Source organism: Malaclemys terrapin, chromosome 17 (genome assembly GCF_027887155.1).
Source record: "Malaclemys terrapin pileata isolate rMalTer1 chromosome 17, rMalTer1.hap1, whole genome shotgun sequence".
NCBI lineage: Eukaryota > Metazoa > Chordata > Testudines > Emydidae > Malaclemys > Malaclemys terrapin.
In genome coordinates, this window is record NC_071521.1 from 8,130,617 (window position 1) to 8,154,876 (window position 24,260).

Consider the following 24,260-nt stretch of genomic DNA (forward strand, 5'->3'; position numbering starts at 1 on the left):
GATGAGCTGCAGCAACATGTCAATAAGCTGGAAAAGCAAGACAGCCACAGAAGAAATTCTTCTCTACCAACCCTTCTCTTCCCCGCCACCCCCAATTCCGTAGAAGGCATCTCTGGGAGATGTCATGAAGCAAACAACTTCTGCTGGTGGCTGATACTTATATCAGCAATAAGCATTAGGCCCAGGTATGCTGGTGAGTAGCTTGTTTAGGGATTGTTATCTTTACATACTTTTGCAATCACGGGCTATGCGCAAGGTATGCCATTAGAATGACATACAAGGGATAAAGTCCACTGTTTCTGAATGGTCATAGAATGTTTCCGCCCCAATTAAGAGAACATTCTGTGACTAACTACAGGGAGGGATCTGGCAGCTACAGAGGAGTTTGCAACACTGCATACCACAGGAGGGAACAAGGGCAAGACATAGGGGCCAGCACAGGGAATATGCATTAACCACACTTTACAACTTCTTTGTCTTTAGCACCTAGAGGATCCAACCCAGATGAGGTATGCATTTATGTGGACTACTGTACACACACATATTAAGACACAGTCCCTGCCCCCAAAGAGCTTACAATCTAAACAGACAAGACAAAGAAGGGGGAAAAAATAAAGTAGTATTATCCCCATTTTGCAGATGGGGAACTGAGGCACACAGATTATGTGGTTTACCCAACATCAGACAAGAAGTCTGTGGAAGAGCTGCGAATTAGGAACATGAGATTGGAAAGGAACTGCTGGGTCATCAAGTCCAATGCCGTTCTATTGCAGGCAATCGCTGGTTGTAACCCTGTTCATAAATTTATCAAACTTGGGTGAGTTGGGGTTCTTGTCCTCCCTATCCTTGTTCGTAGGCTGCTCTAGTACCCCACTCCTCTGATGGTTTGAAACCTTCTGATTTCCAGCCTAAATTTATTCATGGCTAGTTTATCCCCATTTGTTCTTGTGCCAACACTGCTGTTTATGTTACATAGCTCTTCTTCCACCATGTATTTATAGAAAGCAATCAGATCCCATCTCAGCCTTCTTTTTGCTAGGCTAAACAAGCCAAGCTCTTTCAGTCTCCTCTCGTGAGATGAGCCCTCCATTCCCCTGATCGTGCTAGTGGCCCTTCTCTGAACCTGTTCCTGTTTGAATTCAACTTTCTTTAACACTGGTGACCAGAACTTACACCATATTCCAGATGAGGTCTGACCAGTGCCTTGGACAATGGCATTACTACTTCCCTAGCTCTACTGGAAATCTCTCTCCAGATACATCCTAGGATCACATCTGAACCCTGATCTCCTGGATCCCAGTGGCTTTATCCCAAGACCATCCCTTCTCCTCAAGACTAGCTTTCTTCTCACCGTAAGTAAACCCAAGACTGCCCAGGCTGGTTTCACTTGTAACGCGAACCGAGGCACCTGACAGCGAAGAGGCCAGTGTGTTAACAACCTGCACCACCAAAAGTTTCAGTAAGCCACTCAGTCCCATTAAAAAACCCTCGTGCCCCACATACCAAACAGAGAACCTGTCAGACCTTTGGCCAGCCCACTGTCTAAGGCTTGGTCTACACTACCCCCCCTAATTCGAACTAAGGTACGCAACTTCAGCTACGTGAATAACGTAGCTGAAGTCGAAGTATCTTAGTTCGAACTTACCTTGGTCCACACGCGGCAGGCAGGCTCCCCCGTCGACTCCGCGGTACTCCTCTCGCCGAGCTGGAGTACCGCAGTCGACGGCAAGCACTTCCGGGTTCGACTTATCGCGTCCAGACTAGACGCGATAAGTCGAACCCAGAACTTCGATTTCCAGCCGTCGAACTAGCTGGTAAGTGTAGCCAAGGCCTAAGATGCAGGACCACCTCAGATTACCTCAATCATCTCAATTGTAATTCAGACTTGGAAAGGAAAAAACAACATGAAAACAGGTTTAAAAACTTGGGGTTTTTCTTCCCCTTGAGAAAGTTCTAAGAGGGCGGATTTTAAATGATTAAAGATTACATGGCATGGCTGATTGAGGGCCTGTCTAGCTCCCGCTCCTCAGAAGATGCGAGTTCCATTTATTTTGCCACAGAGGATGCATGGATGAATCCGACCGACGCTCTTAGCTAAATTTTAATACTTAAATATTTCATAGGCAGCTGTTCTCAGCAGGCCGCTCTCTGCACTCAATAATAGATAAAGCCACTAGTTAAAAGACTTTAGGGAGGTTATCTGAGGTCCCACTTGATAGAGACACTTGGATTTTGATTCTCTGTCGGAGTTGTTCCTGGCACTGCTTTTCCAGGTCCTGGCGCTTTGCCTTCCTCGGTAGAATCAGCCTCCTGGGCACATGGTTAGGAGACATTAAAACAACGCTAAAGGTCAGAGCAATGACGGAACCTACATTGCTGAGGTGCTATAAAGTTGGAGTAGCCCTTGTAAAATTCGACTCACCGAAGCTGGTAAATTTTACAAGGCAGCCTTTGAGAATTAAGAGTTTGCACCAGGAAAGTCAATACAGATTGACAGCAAAAAAATGTGGCGGTAGGTTAAGAACATTCACAGAAAATGGACCTGACGCTGATCACACTTACAAGCCATTAACTTTGAAGGAGTCACTCCAGATTTACACCAGTCTATAGCTGAAATGAGAATCATGCAAGTGTTTGAACATAAGAACAGCCATACTGGGTCAGACCAAAGGTCCACCTAGCCCAGTATCCTGTCTTCCGACAGTGGCCAATGTCAGGTGCCCCAGAGGGAATGAATAGGTGATCATCAAGTGATCCACTCCCTGTCGCTCATTCCCATGCTCATGCTTAAAAGGCAATACGAACAAAATTACAGGGACAACATCAAGTAATTTAGGCCTCAAATTTGGGTTTTGTTCATTTTATTTTATTTTTTACAAAACAGAGAACTGTTGTCATGATTTTTTAAAAATACTTGGAATACTGATATTTGTTTGGATTCAATCATTCTCCCTCTATGGTTTTTGCATACAGTACTCACTTTGAAGATCCCATTTCTGTAGAGATCATTTTTCCAAATACTTTTCTACCAGGAAGCTTTAGAGATGCTTTTTTAAAATAAACCTTTTGGCATTTTTCATAGAAGGCCCTGCGAGCACTTTACAAACACTGATTTACCGATCCTCACAACACTCCTGAAAATTAAGGGAAGTATTATTACTGATGGGTCAGCTAGAGATTATATGACTTGCCCTAGGTCATAGCGAGTGGCAGACCTGGGAATAGAACCCAGGAGTCCCAGACCACTGCTGTAACCAACAGATGAAACCGATGACTTACTGTGGCAATCCAATTAAATTCCAATGAAATTAAAAGGTGAGAAATTCAAAACTGACAAAAGGAAATACTTTTTCAGGCGTGTCATTAAACTGTGGAACTCATTGCCACAAGACATTATTTGGGCCAAGAATTTAGCAGGAGATTGGAGATCCCTCTGAGACCATCACTCAGAGACCTACGGATGAGAACTATATATAAGAGCTAGGTAATATTATTTATATGAATAATGAGAATATGAAGAATTACAATAGTTAATGATGACAAAAATTTTAGAAGGGATATTAACCCCCATGCTTTGGGTTTACGCCTATTTCTAACTATTAGAGGGCAGGAGGAGGATCTATGTTGGGAGCAGATTATTCCATGCCTGCCTATCACACAGTTCTTACAGCTTCCCCTGACACATCTGGTACTGGCCACTGAACGAGATAGGATGCTGGACCACTCGTACCTTGGATCTGGCAATTCCTATGTATGTAATGACACCAAATGGATGTGTGTACATGGGCACCTCCTCTAGGACAGGTGCAATGGATTGGCTTTACTGTGTATTTCATAGCTGTTCATTTTTTGAAACAGGCCTTCACCTAAGGAGTAAGAAACCCAAAATGCGATAACCGAGACGGAGCAATATTTAGATTTCACTAACCTGGGCAGTGTTGTTTCTAACACAACTTTGGCTTGTTAGACTATGGTTGTTCCAGTGCAGGAATGGGAATGGGGTGCAAATGCTGTGAGCTTTTCCCTCTAGAAAAACGTGCTTTGCAAAGGAGAAAACTGGGGAGTGGAAGGGGAGGGAGGGGAATTAGGGGATCTGTAACTCTGGAAATCCCCCTCTGTAAACCATCCCACTGGTCCTTATCTCAGGATTTTATCCTGCCATCCATCACCAGAGCATCTAACCACCTGCCATGTAAAAATCAACAACAACAGAAGTCTCCTCGTGGACTTTGTGGTGTCTCTGGATCTTCTCCCTTTTGGGGGTAAAAATTGCTTGGGGTTCTCTCTTGTTGCTTTTGGTTGACTGATTTGTTGCGAGTCATTCTCGCTGTTGTGGAAAGGAGTTTTGAAGAAGCATTTCCTAAAGACGGGCAGACTCTGGATTCACATAATCTTCTCTGATAGTCTGGTGCTTAGGTGGATCCCCCTGGCTGAGAATGCTTTTGTCCCCAGCTCTCAAATTCTTAATCCTGACCCTTATCGTATCTGACCAAGGTGTAAAGCACTCTTTAGAGGTGAAAGACCTAATGCATTGCATTCTGCTTCTTTTTTTCGTCTGCTGCACTTTCTGTGCAGAATGAGGAATTGGCATCCCCTGGATGCTATTAGTATTATTATAATATGTACCCAGTAGCACCTAGAAACCCCAGTCGAGATGGGGGACCCATTGTGCTTGGCGCTGTACATACACAAAGTAAGACAGGCCTTGCCTTAGGCAATTTACAATGTAAGTAGGCAAGGCAAACAAAGGAAGTATTAGCAGCAGAGAGTCCTGTGGCACCTTATAGACTAACAGATGTATAGGAGCATGAGCTTTCGTGGGTGAATACCCACTTCTTCGGATGTGGGTATTCACCCACGAAAGCTCATGCTCCTATACGTCTGTTAGTCTATAAGGTGCCACAGGACTCTTTGCTGCTTTTACAGATCCAGACTAACACGGCTACCCCTTTGATAAAGGAAGTATTATTATCTCCATTTTACAGATGGGCAACCGAGGCACAGAGACTGATTTCAATGGGAATTTGGCACCTAAATACCTTTGACGATCTGAGCCTACGTGACTTGTCTAAGGTCACACAGGAAGTTTGCAACAGAGCCAGAAACTGAACCCAGATCTCCAGTGTCTCAGTCCAGTGCCTTAACCATTAACAACAGCTCATGCAGTGCTGTAACTCACCCGTGCACCAAACAGAGCCTTGATTTCTGACTTTCTACATAGTAACACTTTTTCATTGTGAAGTACGGAGCTATGAGTTATGGTTGGGTTTCAGGGTAATTTCCCCCACCCCCATTTCTTCCTTAATATCAACTTTGCCATTTGCTGGAGGCAATTTTAATAAGATAATGTATCCATCCACTTTGAATATGCAGGCAAAATATTCTGTGATGACAAGCCAAAACCTTTTTAATCAGCTATATTTACCTTATCTGACAATCAGAGCTATGCAAACAGTTTCATGCCCAAACCCGCGCCTGTCAAGTTTTAGCTTTGGATTCTCACCCCTTCTATTTTCTGTGCATACCTTCCAGCATTTGGTCTGAAATCTGCACAGGAGGAGAAGGTATTTTTTAACAGCTCACTGCTTTTAGCCCGCCCCCAGTAGTTCCTCTGCAGAGACAGGCACTTCAGAATGAGCCTGGAGAATTGTATTTTTCTCTTTGTAGGTGGGAAAGGACGGGTGATTCTCCCCCGCATTTCTGTTTTTAATTTTGATCACACATTTTATTTTTTGTGAAATCTGGCAAAGCCCCAAATCCAGTTCTCTTTCAAGTCTCTGTGTGAGAGGAAGATATTACATGATTCCTTCAAATTTCAGCAACCCATCCAACTTCTGATACGCTTGCCTCTCAGAAAAGATGAACTGGAGTGATTCTCGGGCTGACTGGAAGCGGGCTCTAGACTTTGGAGCAGGTCCAGTGACGTGTTTCTTAGGGCTTTTAAAATCCTTCTTGGCAAATAAATTATCAGCGACTAAAAGGCAGACGTGACTAGTAGCCTTCAGGTTGTAGTGTACTAACTATAAATATAACATTCGTCCTCGGCAGAGCATCCCACCTACACCAACCAGCCCTGTTGAGATCTTCCTCCTATGTCCCCTCACTAAGAGATCCCTCTTACCTGCTCTGAGTAAGATGACCTGGTCATCCAACGGCAGTTCTGAAAAATGGGGAATTCGCTTTGCCCATTCCACCAAGGTGAAGAGCTGTTTATCTGCCGCTTGGCATATGTTGGTTACCGGGTCATTGGGCTGCAAAGAAAAGAAGACTTAAAATGAGGCACAACAATGTAGCGCAGGACAAAGAGGAGGGATCAGACAAGCAGCTGGGATGGATCCTTTCGGTCTGAGGGACCCAAGAAGCAAGATCAGCTCTCTCACACAATCACTACACTGAAGCAGAACGACTCAAGGTTAAGGCCCGTGGGTCTGTCTAGGTATCAGCCCTGGCTAGGGATTTCACTACAACAGTACAGTGCCAGCCTGTGGGGGTAGCAACGGTTGAAGTTTAGCGTTTGCCTTTAAAGGAGGAAATTTCAGTCAATGCACAATTTTGGCCAGTTGAAAAATGGAAGGTGACCACACGCCCACCCAAAAGGTCAGGACTTCCGACACTGAGGGTTAATGGATTAATCTCTGGCCACTAGTGATGTAGATTCCATCTGCACTACTGATATCCCATTGCACAGAGACCTGGAAGTTAGGAGGAGGAGTGGCTAACCTGGCAAGATCTTACCTATACAAATATTGCCAGAGCCTCTAAAGACCAGCCAAACGGGCTCTGTCATGTAAAGGGGGCTGAGCCGAAGAGAACCCTTTACAGCAATCTATCAAATTCTGAAAGCTCAGGTGTGGCTGTGTGGAGGACGCTCACAAAGCCTCTCACATCTTCGTATGTATTATCAGTAACACCACAAGGCGCCAACGGAGATCACGGCCCCAGTATCTCAGGCGCCGTACCTATACCTAGTGAGAGACAGGCATTGACCTGAAGAGATCTCAGTCTAAACAGACGAGGCAGACAAAGGGTGGGAGGGAAAGATGAGGCAGAGAAAGGCGCCGTGACTTGTGCAAAGCAAGCCAGCAGCATAGTCGGAAGCAGAACGTATGTGTCCGGATGTCCAGCACCGTGCCCTATCCACTAGCGAGATCATGCTACCTCTCAATACCCGACTCTAGCCAGTGCTTCTTGGGTTTCGTAATCATTGCAATCCAAGCTGACAAAAAGAGGAAAGAAAAAACCCCTCTCCCAGATTCCTCCTGCAGGGGGTGGAACAGTTCATGTGTTCTCCGAGTGTCAGAATGTCATAATTCAATAAAACACAACAATGGGGGCACTAAAGCAAGAGAAAACCTCTTCCCTTTGAAATACTACCCAATAACAAAAACCATCTGCTCGTTAGTTGGACAGGCAGCCTAAACAGACCAAATCCCTGTTTAGAGGAACTGCTAACAGCTCAAGTGGGATTGTGATTACAAATCGGATGAGACTATCCAACCCTCTGGAAAAAGTAAGAAAAAAAAATAAGTCATCGACTATTTATTTTACATCTCTGAACGTATATGTCTATCTATATACACCCGCACACTACCATACCTCTATAAATTTATATATATATAAGTCTGTCTATACATACACTGCACCGTACGGCTCCATTTAGAGGCCGCACCTTTTATTAAGCATAACTGTGTCCCTCGATGTCCTTAAAACAGCTTGTACAAAACCAGAATGGGTAATTATATTACCTTTGGATCTCATGGGAAAATCGTACTATTCTGGTGAAGCCTATAAATAGGACATACTATGGTTCTGGCTTTCTGTTTAGTGACAGATTCTGCCACCCTTACTAACTGCATGCAGGGATCAGGAAGGAAAATTTCCCCCTGATTCACATCTGGCCAGACGTTTGCTGGTGATGTTTTTTTTCCACCTTTCTCTGAAGCATCAGAGATTGGCCACAGCTGGAGGTGGGACCCCAGCTAGGTGGCCCAGTGCTCTGAGACGGTACAGAAAATCCTCTTTCTAGGTGCCTGGCTGCCGTGTCTTGCTTACATGCTCACCGCCATGCTAATGGCCAGATTTGGGATCAGGGACGAATTCCCTCCCTAGTTCAGATGGGCTGGGACCGTGGGGCGTTTCACCTTCCTCTGCAGTGTGCGGTGTGAATTGCCTACTGGGTCATCTGGGCATGTCTCGCTTAATTCCTCAGGGCTTGGGGGCACCTCGGTGTCTCCTGTTCTCTGCCCGTGGCGCACAGTTCAGTCTCCTGAGGACTGTATTGCATTGGTCTAACTAAAGTCTTTGGGCTCAATAGAGGGGTAACTGGGTGCTACACAGGAGGCCAGACTAGGTCCCTTCTGGCCTTAAACTCTCTAAAACTATGAAACAAGTCCTGTTTGAAAATTAAACCACTACTCAGTGGCACTACTCGGTAGATCCATTTATTCATGCTGACAAGTAACTTCTACCACGATTAGTCCCACCAAAATCAATGGGGTTATTTATGGAGCAAGGTTCTACTCAATGTGAGCAAGGGGATTGCATCCAGACCAGTACGAGTGACGGTGGCCAGACGTAGCCCTTCACCTATAAGCTCCTTGGAGCAGGGATGTCTTTCTCTGGGGCTTGTACCCGGCACCAAGGGCACTGTCAATGGACAGAAGTGTATGTAAGCTGTGTGTATGACTGACATAGTTGTACACTTGGTGATGTAGCTGAATAATAGAGAAGGCCTATTAATGAACGTAGAGCAGAAATGTAACACAGGTGTAGTTAGTCTCTTGCACCAATTTCACTATACGAATATACAGCTCACACTGGATATCCGACAACTGGTGCCCTGTTTTTACCACTGACAGAGGGAGTAACAGTGATCACATGCAGACAGCAATCCTGAAAGTCCATGAGAAGCTTCGTCTAGGGAGTGAGGGACCTGGCCCATGATTGTAAGGGGACCAAAGACTGGTGAGGGAGGATGTAACATATCCTGTCGTCACTGTGGTATTTCCCTGGACATTCTGGCAGACAGGGACAGGAAGGGAACGATTGTTAAGAAGGGAACGATGGTGTTTTAAAGACCACACAGTGGATAAGACGGGAATTGTTGACCTAAAACAGGGCGCTCAAGGAGGTGGAACGGTGGGCAGAGTGGGAGACAAGTGGCTACTCCAGAGACCAGTGAACGAGTCTGGAAAGGGAAAGTAAAGACACTGCAAGGGAGACTGGGTGAAGGAAAGAGTTGTAAAAATAAATAAAATAAAAATGAGGTTCTGAGGTTACTAACCCAAATACTTCCCTTTTGTTTTCACATTGACTGTATTTTACCCAGAAACCACATTAAACATTCAAACGCTGGATGAAAAGCAGAGAAAATCCTATTTTTGAAGGAGCTAAGATTGAAATGTTGAAAAATATCCCCCCTTCCCCTCCCCATTCCATAATCTGGCTCTGAGAAAGCCCCCGTTCTCTGCCACCTAGACATCCTTGTTCTTAACCTCTTTAAAGATACCTCTGTGCTGCTACTCAAAGTGCCTGCCTAGGTTATTCTCCAGCCACATAAAAGGAAACATTAACTTTTCGCCTAGGTAGCCAACAGCTCAAATCCTCAGTACTTAAAAATAACAAGCACTTGGCAAGTGCTCCAAGATCAGGCTCCAAAGTGTCTTCACCGGCTGCCTGCAGAGAGGGCTGGGGGCGCGGAGTTGGTTATAATGCCCTCTCTAAAATGCTGGAAATCTCTGCTTAGGAGTTTTCCCCCTTCTTGCTCCTCTCGAGGCAAAGGACGTGAGAGAACCCAGGTATCAGGGCACTATTTCCTAGACTAGAAGTGCTGTCCTGCGAAGGATCCTGGAGAGTTGTCACTCTGCCTTGGAGATGCCAGTCTGAAAAGAGGGAGTGCTGGGTCTTACAAGGATTGGGAGGGGAGGTCAGGAGACATTCAGATTACCCTCTACAGCCCCGACATGGTTATGCCAAGCCTGGTGCAGGAGCTGGCACCTTCTGATTCCTTCTCCCTTGGTAATGCTGAATTCAGGGTCTGCCGCATTCAGAACCATCTGCAGACTGAGGCAAGCAGGGCCAGTGATATGAGCAATTCGCCTGAGGTCCCCAAGTGTTATACTCACATCAACGACTTCGAGCCTTACAACCCACCCTTGTTTCACTAGTGGGAGACTCACAGGAGAGGCCAGCGGCTACAGTTTTCAAAAATGGCCACAGATTTGGGGTGTTCCATTTGAGAATAATTTAAAAAAATGGTGTTTCAAGCTGGGCACCCAAAAATTGAAGCATCCCCAGAATGAAAATCTGGACCTTAGGGACTTGCTCACTCAGCGAGACAGGAGCGGAATTAGGACTAGAACCCAGGAGTAGAGTTAACTACTGCAGGAGGAGTAGAGCCTGGTAGAGTTAACAGGGGCACACTCTGATAGGAGACTATGTATCTGCTCTAAAAAGGCACCAGCCATGGCCTGATGGGGGACCACTGGGCATTAGTTTGCCTACACTGGGGCATGCATTAAAACTGGTATTCTACCAGAATTCCATACCACAGCAAAGGCCATTGCATTTTGCTTTGCTTTTGAGTAGGTTACCGGGATCCATCAGTAAAAGGCCTCTCAAACAGAGCAGCGACTGAGTTACCGGCGAGGCCCCGCTGCCTTGACATGGCGTTGGTGATTCTTTAAAAGCAGTGCGATTTGCACTCAGAGTTCAGGACTCTGCTTAAAATTCCTCAGAGGGGGCTACTGCTGGAGGGATCAGGCCCTGGGAGACAACAGCAAGTGTCAGCAAGGCCAAGATTCTGCCCAGCGCATGCTACAGGCGGCAGAGAGAAGACATAGGCCTGTCACAGACTGATAATCCATCCAACGTGCTTTAATTATACCTCCGATCGCTGTTCCAGGAACAGCTATGGCATTTACTGTAGCATGAGAAGCAGCTAAGGTTATTGCCGCCCGGCCCGCCTCCAAAAAGCAAGCCACTTAGAGTCTTTGGAAACCTTCCTCGTTCCTGGCAAGCAATTCCCAGGCCTTGCAGTAAACGGTAAGGGCAAAGCACCAGCGCATGAGAGAATTAAAGGACAGTCAGGCACCTGATCCTGCTAAAGAAAGAGGAACTTGGAAGCATCTTCCAGAAAACCATCACTCAAAACCTTCCCTTCAAATGCCAAATAAGAGCTACTGGGGATAAGGCCGATCACAGTTACAAGCTTTTCCCTTCAGTGCCCGGGGTCTGTCTGAGGATAGACTTAGACTGCAGAAGCCCTAGGCACAGGGTTGTCAGCTGATAGGCATGGAAGGGCAGTGACACAAGGGGATAGCAGTGGAGAGATAGAATTCCTCCTTTTCGTGCTACTGAGTTCTACGAGTCAGTAGAGAGACCGCGAATCGCCAAGCTGCAGGAGGTGATCAGCTATCTACAGCTGGGACAGAGCGCTGCTCCAAGAACACCCGGCATGAAGGTGCTCTGGGTGCAGACCTCAAGAGAAGCCCCATGATGAACTTATCCCCATGCTGCTCAGTGTCACGGGAGGGTTTTGCAATTCGCGCCACGGGAAACCGAGACCGTTTGAAACCGGGAGCCGTGTGAAATGACAAAAACTGCTCAGCATCACGATTAGCAGCTACCCACCATCACTAAATAGCCACCTGTTCTGATTCCCTCTCAATCCCTGGGAAACCCAGGGTGGCCTCTTCCCAACATGCTCCTGCCAGTTGAGGCCTTAGACCTCTTCACAGCCTACACAGAGCCCTGCTCTACCATGGGTCTCACTTGTGTGCCCACATTCAGTCTGAGCCACTCACAGTTGCCTCAGAATGGATCGTTTGGGCTCTGCTGCTGGTGGGCCATGCATGGAGCTAATTCCCTTATTCTCCTCCCCTGCTGTCTGCTCGGAGAGCAATGCTGAGGTCCCCCCTCCTAGATTTCCTGGTCTACATAGGATTGGGCAGCTCCCGGAGATTACAGAGTCTCACAGACCCAGGGAGAGGATTGCCACAGCCGGAGCAAGGATTGCAGGCACGCCACTGTAGCCCAATGGGTCTAGGTTGGGAAGGATCTGGTTATAGGCAGGGAGGCTGTACGTGGGGGTTAGTTCATACAAGGCCTGAGAGAAAGTCCCTGGAATCACAGCTGGTTCCATCCTCCCAGAGAATTCCATGCGGCAGTGCTGGGAGCAGATGCACCAAGGTGTGGGGGCTTCAACACAAGGACCCAACGCACTGGGCTAACGGGAACCAGCTTGTATTTTACGCTGTATCTATTAGGTACTGAATTTGTCTGCCTTTCCATCACAACAGCTCTCCCGGGGAAAACAGACTCTCCTCTCTATCCACCCTGTAGCCTCCTCACTGCTTAGCCACTGATCTCATACATCTGCTAAACCTGCTACAAATGTCACATCATTGACAGAAGCCGCTTGACAATAACAGGACATTTCAACAAGCCTCCCGCCTCTATTGAGATGCAGCACACATCCTTGTTCACTGTAATGTGTGCTGAATTATGCAGGAACCAGCTTTCAATTTGCTACAAGAGGCTAGGGGAGAGACAGTGCCAGATGAAGCCATTTATTTTAGCTCCCTCTCTGGGGTTTGTTTTCAAGTCGGCGCAACTCCGGCGACAACTCCCCCTGAGGTATTTCTAATCCTGATCGCCAACACAGCCGTCTAGTATCAGAGGCACCGTCATTAACTGAGGCACAGATCTCCAGCTCCTCCCTGCGGGGAAGCCCCGACTGCTTGATGGGGATGGAGATGCTCTGCTGTTTATTTAGAACAGGAACGGAAGCCTGGCATCCAACACCTGGGTGGGTACAACTGATCCCAGTGTTTGGGGCATCACTGAGCTATCCGATACAAGTCAGCAGCACACAACAGCTCATATGCTGGTAACTTCATTTGTGATTTTCTGAGGTGCCACCAGACAGGGCATTCCCTCTTCCCAATCCTATGCTCAGTTCTTGTCGTTCTGTAGTGTTACTGTGCGCTGTGAAAGAACCGCCATACCCCACCCCAGAAGTGGCTGCATTTTCCCATGATTCTCATAGATATCCAGTAAAGAGAAACGGGGTCTCTGGGAAAAATGCTACAGAACAATAAGCAATAAGAACAATAATCTGGGGTAAAAATCTACTTCATCAGTGTGGATTTCCGGTTACAGAAGACAATGAGGAAGGATTGGGGGGAACATGTACAATGACAAAAGACTTTCTTAGTGGCAGATCATACACATTCTGCAAACATCTCCCTTACTATGCTTGGCTCTGCCCTACAAGACCTGAAGGAATTCTCAGCTAGTTTGTAGCAGTATAGCAGACATGGGGCAAGTTGATTAGAAGACTCTGTATCTCCCCATCTATTTGATCTGAGCATAGCGAGCCTCAAACCACCAGTGGCGCAGAAGGTATTCATTTCAACACTGAGAGCTGGTGGTTCTTTACTGCATTCAGCTGTGCCAGGATCGGAGGCAGGCCACGCTCAGTGGGTGTGAAGTTTTCCAAACCTACCCCACTTAGTTTGGGTGTGCACCACTAGCAGGAGGTCATGAATCTTTGTTTTTTTGACAGCTTAAACTTAGACTCTCTTCCCCAAGAGAAGAAATTAATTAAAAAACAAAAAACTAAACATGTTTCCCCAGCTAAAGGGCAGCCTGTGTTCTCTATTAGGAAACAGAAGAACATTGCTAGACTGGCTCAAGATGGTTATATACAATGTATGCATATATAACTATATTTTTTTCTTATAAACTCTGCCCTTTCCCCCACCCCCACTCTTAGCTGCTTTCTGAGCTTTCACCCTCTACTTTATTTGATCCTGCAGTATTTTATTCTCTTAAGTGTTGCATGAGCCCAGTGTCACTGGAGTCAGAATCAAACTCTCAAATCCTTAACAAGAGTAGGCAAAATGATTAACCCCACACAGTACATAAACATAACTCTCAGTGTTGCCAGCTCTCATGATTTCACCACAAGCCTCACAATACTTGATGTGGTTCTTAATGCTCCAGCTGCTGGAGTCATGTTAGTACATGAAAAGCTCAGCTTTCATTTCAAACAGCACACAAGTTTGTAGCCCTGATAATTACAAAGAAAAGCTAGAAATGTGTGACCCAAGTTTACTTCAAAGGCTCCAAAAAAAAAAAAAAAAAAAAAAAAAAAAAAACAAACAAACAAAAAAACATTTATTAGTTTACTTTAAAAAAACATATGATTTTGGGGGCATGATACATAACTTTTGAATGTTTAGCATTGGGAGTAACATAACTACAATGTATTATAGCAAATATCTCTGATTTGTCACTCAGGTTAAATACTAATAATCAGAAATCACCCTGTGAGCTTTGCTGCATCGAGACATAAGAAATCTATACTTCCCACCCCACTACCAGCAAGACTGTGAATTGGACTTTGGACTTTATAAGGCCCTTATCCCCTCCCCCAAGGAAAAACCCATTCAGGCCAGGTGCTCCCATTTTAAATGACAACAATTATTTCTCCCCTCCCCACAACCAGTTGTTTCCACTTAAGAGACTTCCCAGTCCTCCAGCATCCCAGTGTTCCCCTGGTTAGAACCAAGGGGAGGGTTTTGGGGTGGAGTCACTAGCCACACCCACTGAGCCTCATGCATTATAAATTTGCTCAAACTGGGTGATGACCTCCCCTAATATGGCAACTATTCTCAGAGGAGCAGGAGTTCATAGACTATAAGGCCAGAGTTGTTATAGCTGAGAACAGCTACCTAAATGGAAAAAAAAATGCTCTTTACAAAACAGGGCTCTTTAATGGGCATGGTGGGGCCAGATGAGGGTTATTTATGCGGCATCTGCTGTTTAAAAAGGATACCACTAGAATCCAAACCTTTAAAAGGGGCTGAACCACAACTCTGGATCCAAACACCTCAGAACACTGAGTGGGTTTGAAGTCCAAACCCTCATCCAGATATATATATTTTACAATGGATCCAAACAATTCTCAAGTTTGTGGTATTTAAAAACCTACAGCTCAGTTTTCCCACTGTAATACTTTTGCATTTTAGTGATAATGGGTGTGTTTATAGGCTTAAGTTGATTGCAAGTTTTTCAAGGCAAGGCTTTTACTCCACTGTTTATATAGTGTCCAGCATAACCGGCTGTGTTCCCACAATACAGATAATTTCTATGCACCCTCCCAACTGCACCTCATCACTAGCACCTGAGCACCTCCCAGAGGTGCAATGGTTTTATCTTCACTACACTTCTAGGAGGAAAGGAAGTGTTATTCCCATTTTATAGATAGGGAAACCGAGGCACAGGGCAATCAAATATTTTATCCAAGGTTACACAGGGTGTGGCAGAGATGGGACTAGAACTCAGCTTTCCTGAGATCCCAAGGGCCCCCCTTCCCCTTAACCATGCTTGTCTGCATAGTCATGGAGTGACAGCATTCAAGGCCTTACCACCTATTCGCTCCATTGCATTCCCACAAACGGGATGGTGTTAGCGCACATGGGAAAGGGGCAGGCATCCTTACCGAGCTAGGAGTCAAGCCCATATTTGCCTCAATGTACGTCTCTGTCTTTGGCTCCACTGCGAGTTCGGCTTCCAGGATCTTCTCCACGGGCATGTCCTCATTGGCGCTACTTGTCGACTCCACCTCGTTCTCATTTCGGTCCTTCCCTCGCTGCCTCTCCTCCTGCACAGCTGCAGACACAAACAGGGAAGAAGGGAGGCACTGTAAGTCTATGGTTCTCAGCGCTGGGATGGGGAATTAAAACACTGAAATTTGGGGAGCTGTGAGGATCACTAGGCTTCAAAATCGAAAGGAATATTGACCTATGGTAGCATGAGCATCTGCTGTCATGTAGGAAGCCTGGGTTCTCTTTGACTTAACCCTTTCACTGGCATGGCCAGTGGGGACTCAGGCCTCTGGAACTCAACTGAGGAACAAAGCAAGCATTAGTTGTGAGAGGAGTCGCTGTACAGTTCTCTTGGCCCAAGAAAAGAGCTGGACTGGGCATGTGCATCTCTGCAAACAAGTTTGGGAGCAGAACCTAAAGAGATTTCTCCAGATCCCCCTCCCGCAAAAATTTGTCCTTGACCAGAGTTTGGGCAGCTGCAAAGAATCCCTCTCTTGGAAAGAAACTCGAAAAGGTTAAGGAACTTGCAGTAAAGAGCTAAGGAGGGAGCCGGACACAGGGGATGCAGCTGAAGGGAATGGATCAGTGCTGGGATAGGGAGAGAAAAAGGGGCTGCTAGGTGGCAGGATGGAGGAATCCCAAAGAAAAGAAAGAAAATAATTCTTTTAAAGCGTGAGTCCGGAGAGCCCAACCATTTCTGGAGGCTGTACAGGGTGAATTTCCAAAAAGGTCATGCAGGGTTTTTCAGCTGCTTGATTTCCACTGACTTTGATGGCTGCCACCAGGCCATTATTATTATTACAGTACCACCTAGAGGTCTCAGCTGAGATCAAGACCCAGTCATGCTAGATGCTGTATGTGCAGCAAGGAAGAGACAACCCCTGACCATAGTGCTGAGCATCTAAATAGACAAGACAGACACACAAAGGAAGCATTATTATTCCCATTTTACTGCCAGGGCACTGAGTCAGGGAGAGAGAAAGTGACTTTCCCAAGGCTACATGGGAAGTCAGTGGCAGAACTAGGAACTGAGCCCCCCCCCCAGTCTCCTGAATCCCAGCACTTGTGCCTTCACCTCAAGACAGTCCTTCTCCTCACTAGTGTCTTTGAAGATTCACTTCCTCTACACTGAAAGGGAGTTTCTTTCTGCACCTGAGTCCTTTCCATGATGTCAAGGGCTTTGATGTCACGTGTTAAGACAAGCAAAACACTGAGCCTACGAAACCCTCCCACCCATCCAGCTTGGCCCAGTCTCACCTGAATTCCATCCCCATCTTGTCATGTGTCTGCTCTACTTTGACCATCCTTGTCCCTTTAGAACCTGGCATTAGAAGCGACAATGAGTCACCAATATTTAAAAAAGGATAGAAGGGCAAAAAAAACCCCATCCCTCCCTTGTGACATTTGGAGGGGGAAAGATACCAGGCAAGAACTGAAGATTAAAAGCTGGCTGATCAGAACCTTACAGTGCACTGTCCAGCCTTGAGTCACACAGACACTGAGGAAAGGGAATGCCTCCCGAGCTGTCCACACCACATCCAGGGAACTCAACAGATCTGGAAAGCAAACCCTTTAATTATATGGGAAAAGCCACTGCAAAAACCCTTGTTGTCCAGTCCTCCCTACCTGGCTGTCATCCCAAAACGCCAGCAGGAAAGTCCCCGAGCAGCCACCAGACCTCCCACAGATCAAGAAAGAAAGGCCTTTTGCAAGAGGACTCCTAGGGAATCAGAGCATGTCAGCACTTCCTCCCCTCTGAGGCAGTAACACTGCCAGCCACGTGGCACTGTCTACCAGTATGTGGAGACGGAGGGCATAACTGCAATACGCATTCCCAGTTTGCTGCCCGGAGGTATCGGGCCAGTCCCATATTCTCTGTCTCCAGAAAGCTGGCTCCCCCCCACCTCTCTTGGTACATAACATGTTAATTTTCCAGAATAACATAAGATGCCGCATACTTTACTGAAAGATGCTTCTTCCCTTGGCCTAGGTGTCTACATTCAGATCTGGGAGACAGGATCCTCCTGTGTTCTGGTTCTTACTCTGATACTGATTCCCTCTGGGACCAAGGGCTTATCACTTAACCTTTCTGCCTCAGTTCCCCAAATCTATGCCATGAGGATAATCTTACCTATCTCACAAGGATGTCAGGACCATGACTCAGCTAAAGTTTGAAAAAGTGCTCTGAAGAGGAAAAACACTATATACGTGGGTTATTATTGATTATTATCATTCATGCCAGTCTCCATTTAAATGTAGCACACACCGCTTTAATGGCAATAACCTAGGAAAGCAGCACATTATGTAGCTAATTGCATTCGCTGATCTTTCCAAATACAAAATCAAGCTTTAGAAATGGAAAAGAGCCAATGAGTCATCTCATTCATCCACTCCCTCGTACAGAATTGTTTCCTGCAGTACATTCTAGCCCATTCTAGTCCAGAACGACTCCAGACATGGAACGTCCATTGCTTGCCATGAAAAACAGCCATCATTTCATCCAGTTCTTTGCTCAGTATTGAAAGAAGCTCAGTAATGCAGAGAAAACACTATTAGCAACTATCCTAATCCATTATCTCTTTGCTGGATGTGAAGCTGATTATGTGAGCTAATGGGAAGTAACAGGACCCAGAGATTGTTCCATTGAAATCAGCACAGTACGTAACATAATAAAGCTTTTAAATCAGATTATCAGGTAAACTGGCTCCATGCCACGTGCAAACATAAAATAACAAAAAATATGAGAAATTCAAACACATGCTAAAAGATTACACAATAAACTATGGCAATCGTGTTAGTCTTAAACTCATCCTCTATGTCTAAATCATGCAAATGCTTTTCAATTTTATCGTTAGCCTCTTGTCTTAAACTGTAGTGTAGTGAAGTTACTCTGCTGTTAAACAGCAATCACATTCCACCCCAGAGGTGGATGCACCTCTGTGGAGGGTAAAGTGATTCTTGTACATAGATATATATGTCACTACATATCTCTATAGTGTCTAAAGTGCTTTGGGATCCTTTGAGCTAAAAGCAACAGAGGGTCCTGTGGCACCTTTAAGGCTACATCTACACTACAGGGGGGAGTCGATTTAAGATACGCAAATTCAGCTACGTGAATAGCGTAGCTGAATTCGACATATCGCAGCCGACTTACCCCGCTGTGAGGACCGCGGCAAAATCAACCTCCGCGGCTTCCTGTCGACGGCGCTTACTCCCACCTCCGCTGGTGGAGTAAGAGCGTCGATTAGGGGATCGATTGTCGCGTCCCCACGGGACGCGATAAATCGATCCCCGAGAGGTCGATTTCTACCCGCCGATTCAGGCGGGTAGTGTAGACCTAGCCTGAGACTAACAGAAGTATTGGGAGCATAAGCTTTCGTGGGTAAGAACCTCACTTCTTCAGACTTGCATCTGAAGAAGTGAGGTTCTTACCCACGAAAGCTTATGCTCCCAATACTTCTGTTAGTCTTAAAGGTGCCACAGGACCCTCTGTTGCTTTTTACAGATTCAGACTAACACGGCTACCCCCTCTGATATTTGAGCTAAAAGGTGCTAGGTAAAAATAAGTACTTAGTTTTGCAAACTGATCTAAAGTTTTGTACTGTGTTTGCTACATCTCTAAAGGCACAATTCAACATCTGCTAAGTGGGGAGTCCAAACCTGATATTCTGCTGTGGTAAAGCAGCATAGATCGAATTGATCTTACATCAGCCTAGGATCTGGCCCTGGTCTGACTTGAATTTTTCTATTTCCTTTTATAGGCTGACATTAGACCCTCAGTCTCCCTGTTACTGGGGGACGGAGGTGCCTCTCTCTCTCTTCACTGTCATAAGCCTAGAACTTTATTGCTCATAATGTCAACCTTTCATTCAATCTCACAGATGCGGCCCCCTTCACTGGAACTCCTTTGGGCATGTTACGGGAGACAAATTGGCTACAAATGACGCTGAGCAAGCCAAAAACCCAATTTAAAAACTTACGACAGAGGCAGCCCTGAGCAAATGGGATTTTAACAATGACTTAAGCTCCAAAGATCTAATATACAATAGCAGCGAGTTCCGAAGAAAGAGTGCAGACAACAAGTCCTTGCTCTGAAAGTAACAATTACCAAGGGAACAGGCTAAATTCTCCCTCATCAGGAGTTTTTACATTGACTGGAAGTCATTCTAAATAAACACACTGGTTCAACCACAGGTTATTGGACCCAATGAAAGAGTCACTGGGTGACATTCTGTGACCTCAAGAGATCTGACTGGATGATCACAATGGTCCCTTCTGACCTTAGCTCTATGAATCCTAACCCAAAGAAAACCCACTGAAATGCCCTCAGGTATGAGAAGCTGTATGTGGGTATGGAGAGAGCAGATCTTACAGAACATGATGGGACAGGGAGACACCTGAACAGGTTTCACTAGTGATGAAAGTGAATCTGGCTGATGATAGACAGTGATAGACAACAGATGGAACAGACACAGAGAAGCCAGAGAGAGAGAATATATAAGTATTGTTGTTATTACTGTTCACTGCTGAAAAGCAGTACACCAAAAAGTTTGTTCCACAGGCAGTCTGTGCTTGTGGCTGGTAGAAAGCCAACTCTCAATTCTGCTCAACCCAAGTCTAAACCCTTGAGGCAGACTTGCTCCAGCCCGGCAGGTCAAGGCAATGATACCTGGTTAGCAGAAGCAGGTAGCACGTTGTCATCAAATGCCCCAGGTCCAAAACGAAAACAGAAACCCCGCAGTAAATTCCCAGTGAGGAAGCTTGCTGACTTGCCGGTTCAGAGCTTCCATGGTCGCAAGGCATGACGGAGTAGCATAATCTGTTTCGTGGTCTGTTTTAAAAAGGGGGAGTTCCCCAATATCAGAGTATGGTTTCTCCCCACCTCTTCTGACATGGGTACATCCTCCTCTTTCCTTTCCAACCACAGCTTCACAAACACACACCTCACCGCTTCTAAGCTCATCCTTCCATCCGCTCCTCTTACCAACCATGTGAAAACGAAAGGTCTGACAAGAATGAAAAGCGATAGCTACAATTTTCCATCATCGCTGAATTCGACCTCCGTCCCCAGCGAGGACGAAAGGCATCACACATGTGGGTGCACATCTGGATGAAGTCACAAAGGAAAACTAGCACAATGGTCTCATTCCAGTCTTTAGTGGATTCATACCCATATCAGAAAGTTCTGCCCAATTAACAGTCTCTATTCACGTTGTTTTTTAGCCATTAGCATTGTCTATGTTACTAGGCAGTTGAGAAACAAGTCTTGTGGGTAAATGTTTGGATTTATAGGAGATTTCTCTCCCCATTGCCACCATGAATTCTGATGGGCCACAGAATGCAGAACCGTGATGCCACGGGTTTGATGCATGCTGAACGTGTGGGGGAAGGAGGCAGTAACATACAAGAATCGGGGGATTAGCTGATTTAACAAGGAAGTAATGGGCCTGAAACTAGGAAAGTGAAAACTTACCTTAGACATTCAGGAAAATATTCTGATGTGAGGGCACTTCAGGAAGGGGGTAACTCACTAAGGGAAGTCACACAGGAGACTAGACAGAACACTAGTGCTGGGGGAGGCCAGATCGTACAGGACTAGGCCAGAGCAGCAGGTGAGCTCTTTAGAAAGGGAGATTTGAGGCCACCTTCACTGGTATATTCAAGTGAGGCAAAACAGCTGTCAATTTGGTTTCATCAGCTTCTAAAGTTGAGTTTGCAGTTGGGTCCCGTCAGCGGAGCAGTGCGAAGCAGATGGAACATATCAGTGAATTTACCCCCCTGTTTTCCTGCAAGTGTCCCACGGGGGGACACCACATGCTGAAGTGATGGGATCTGCAAACACAAAGTGGTGGTTGGAGCTTGAATGGTTTCCAAAGATGCCTGCGAAAGCAGCGATTGCTCTGGAAAGGGTGGAGATTGTGTGTCCGTGCTGGATTTCACATCTCCTGCATGTTGCACCCGAGGGGCGGATGGAATGAATCCGGAACCACGCCATCCTAAACACGAGGCAAGGTTTTACTCGTAACCAAATTGCTACATGGCCTGGGTTCTCCCCTCCACATGCACATTTGCACCCATCGCCGGGGCACTCACAAAAACGAGACAATCAAATCACAGCACATGTACCTCCCCCGCAGCTCTATGCACCATCTGCAGCTGTTAGTTTCACAGCCTCACACTTCCAGAGGAGGGATCTCTGCAGCAGAATAAATAATAATAATTAATGGAGATATCCCATCTCCTAGAACTGGAAGGGACCTTGAAAGGTCATCGAGTCCAGCCCCCTGCCTTCACTAGCAGGACCAAGTACTGATTTTGCCCCAGATCCCCAAGTGGCCCCCTCAAGGATTGAACTCACAACCCTGGGTTTAGGCCAATGCTCAAACCACTGAGCTATCCCTTCTGCCCCCTGAAGCTGCTCCTGTGCCCCAGATTGGGAAGCCAACTTTCTTGTAAGGCCTCAAAGCATCAGGACTTCACAGAGACGCTGGCAGCAGCCGCAGCAGAGGGCTGAAGCTCAAATTGGACAGCCCCTTAACAACCATTCCAGCCCCATCCCGGTGGCCACAAAAGGCCCCCTTCTAGCCGAATCTGTGCAGTTCTCCAGCAGAGAGGAGCAGTGCGTGGCACAGAACAATGCTCCCTGCAAGCCCCTGCCTTGCATGGCAGCGTGCAGTTGTTGCAGGGCACGGGGCATAGTTGGTGGTGGGATCTGCTGCCGTGCAGCTCTGCCCATGCTCTCCCCCACATAGTTGGCTTCAGAGCTGCAGCAGTCGCTGCAGTCACTCCTTACCCTGCAAGTGAGTGGGGCAATTCCTCTCACTTTCCCCCATCCTGCAGCACTGCCTGGCCCCTCAGGCTCTGTGCTGGGCTCAGGGCATGCTTCTAAGGAGCAGTCCCACAGCTCTCGAGCCTTGCAGCGCCCCACCATGGGCGAAAGGCAGATGTGCGCTGACCGGACCGCTCTGTCATAGCTGCGCAGGGAATAATTAGCTCATCCTCCCAGGCTGTGTTATCGACTGGAGAGCTATTCCCTATTGATTCAGCACTGGATGTTAAAGACCCACGTGGCCTGTATGGGCACGTGTTAGCAAGTGATACTCCCGAGCCCCAAGGACGGAAATCAGTTAAGGACGCTTGTTAGAAATGCCGCAGGGTCCAATTTTTTTAGGTCAGCGTTGCCCACAAAAACAAACAGAACCAATCAAAAGACACTTGTCCGCAGTGTGAAGGGAACGGAGCTGATTAAACCCAGGCGCTAGTGCCCCAGTGACCCAAAGGACACTCTTCATACCATCACTGTTCTGAATGTCCAGAGGAGACCGGGCAATGAGCTGCTATCTGCAGACATGCCAGGGGTGTTGCTGTTTTCCTCTCACCGATGCATTTTTAACTAGTGTTGAGAACATGCTTGGGGTGTCTGCTGCACATAGGTCACAGCAAGGAGATGACAGAGCAACAAGTACTCGGCAGCTCCTTGAGTGGTGTTCTGAGTGGAGCAGAGCCTACGCCCCTGAGATGCAAAGTGCCGGCCTATTTGATGACTGGGCTTGGTGGGCGGAGTCTACCAGAACAAAAGGCCCGCCCCCTCAAGTGAGGGAGGGGCCACAGAAACCAGATATCAACGCAAAGAATGAACAGACGGCAATGGAAGGCAGGGTCAAAGGAAGGAGCCAGAAGGCAACACCTAGCAAAAAACGCCAGACCACGGCTGCTGTTGCAAGGAGACCAAGGACTCAGTGGATGCTTCCCAGGGGATCCCTTGGGACGCATGCATGGACAAGAGACTGGACTGCCAGGGGCCGGATCAACAGTCCTGTCAGCCAAAGCCCTCAGTTTATCCACCCTAATGGGCAGTGCAGACCTCCCAACACTGCCTCAGTCCTGAACCTGCAGGGACCACCTCTGCGGATGGGAGATGAGCTCTGTCTCCATGGCCCATTCATACTGTGGCTTCTCAGCTGAGATTGCCAATGGCTAAGCTACTCGCAGCCAGGGTATTTGTGACGCGTAGGCTCTGCGCTGAGGCCCACAAATGCGTCTCACGCAGGCCGCCAACAGCCGCCAGACGGAGGACGACTTTTAGACCCTGCCACAGAGATTTGCACTTTTTTGTAGGTTTGGTGGTTGGTTTTTAAGACAAAAATGATCATCCCTGACAATAAAGAGGATCCTGCATCTCTAGATGTGCCCTGGCGAAGACAAACTACAGCTGTAAAATGATTACTAGTTACACAAGCGTGCAGTGTTGCTGCAGCCAGGTGGGTCCCAGGATATCAGAGAGACAAAGCGGGTGAGGTAATATGCCTGTGGCTCAGAAGTTCAAGGAGAAGGTGAGAGGTAGAGAGAGGGAGAAACAGAATTTGCACTTTGCAAGGAGCAAGCAAACCTGATGATGGGACTGAGCTTAACCCTTCCGTCCCAGGTTTCCTTAATGCAGACACCTCTACTCCACCAGCTCTTCCTTGCCTCCTTTTCCCTCTCCATCCTGGAACCCAAGCTCTTTCCAGCGATGATCTCTACAGTATTTTATCTGCTGCTAGTCACCGCTTGCGAGAACATTTCCCCCTCTCCCCCGTGCCTGGAGAAACCTAACCACAGCTGAACCTCGTCCACAGGAGAGAGATGTTCTAAATGAAATGTCGG

The 24,260-nt window shown here is 46.8% G+C and overlaps 1 protein-coding gene across 2 annotated transcripts in view; it reads right to left on the reverse strand.

Moving 5' to 3' along the window:
- Window positions 1-24,260, reverse strand: part of RXRA (retinoid X receptor alpha) — a 229,459-nt gene that overhangs the window by 15,795 nt on the left and 189,404 nt on the right. For both annotated transcript variants that reach the window (XM_054007687.1, XM_054007686.1), the window contains 2 exons: window positions 15,509-15,678; window positions 6,122-6,251 (listed from right to left, as the gene is read on the reverse strand). In XM_054007687.1, the coding sequence (XP_053863662.1) occupies window positions 6,122-6,251; window positions 15,509-15,678 (300 nt within the window). The remainder of the gene's footprint in view (window positions 1-6,121; window positions 6,252-15,508; window positions 15,679-24,260) is intronic.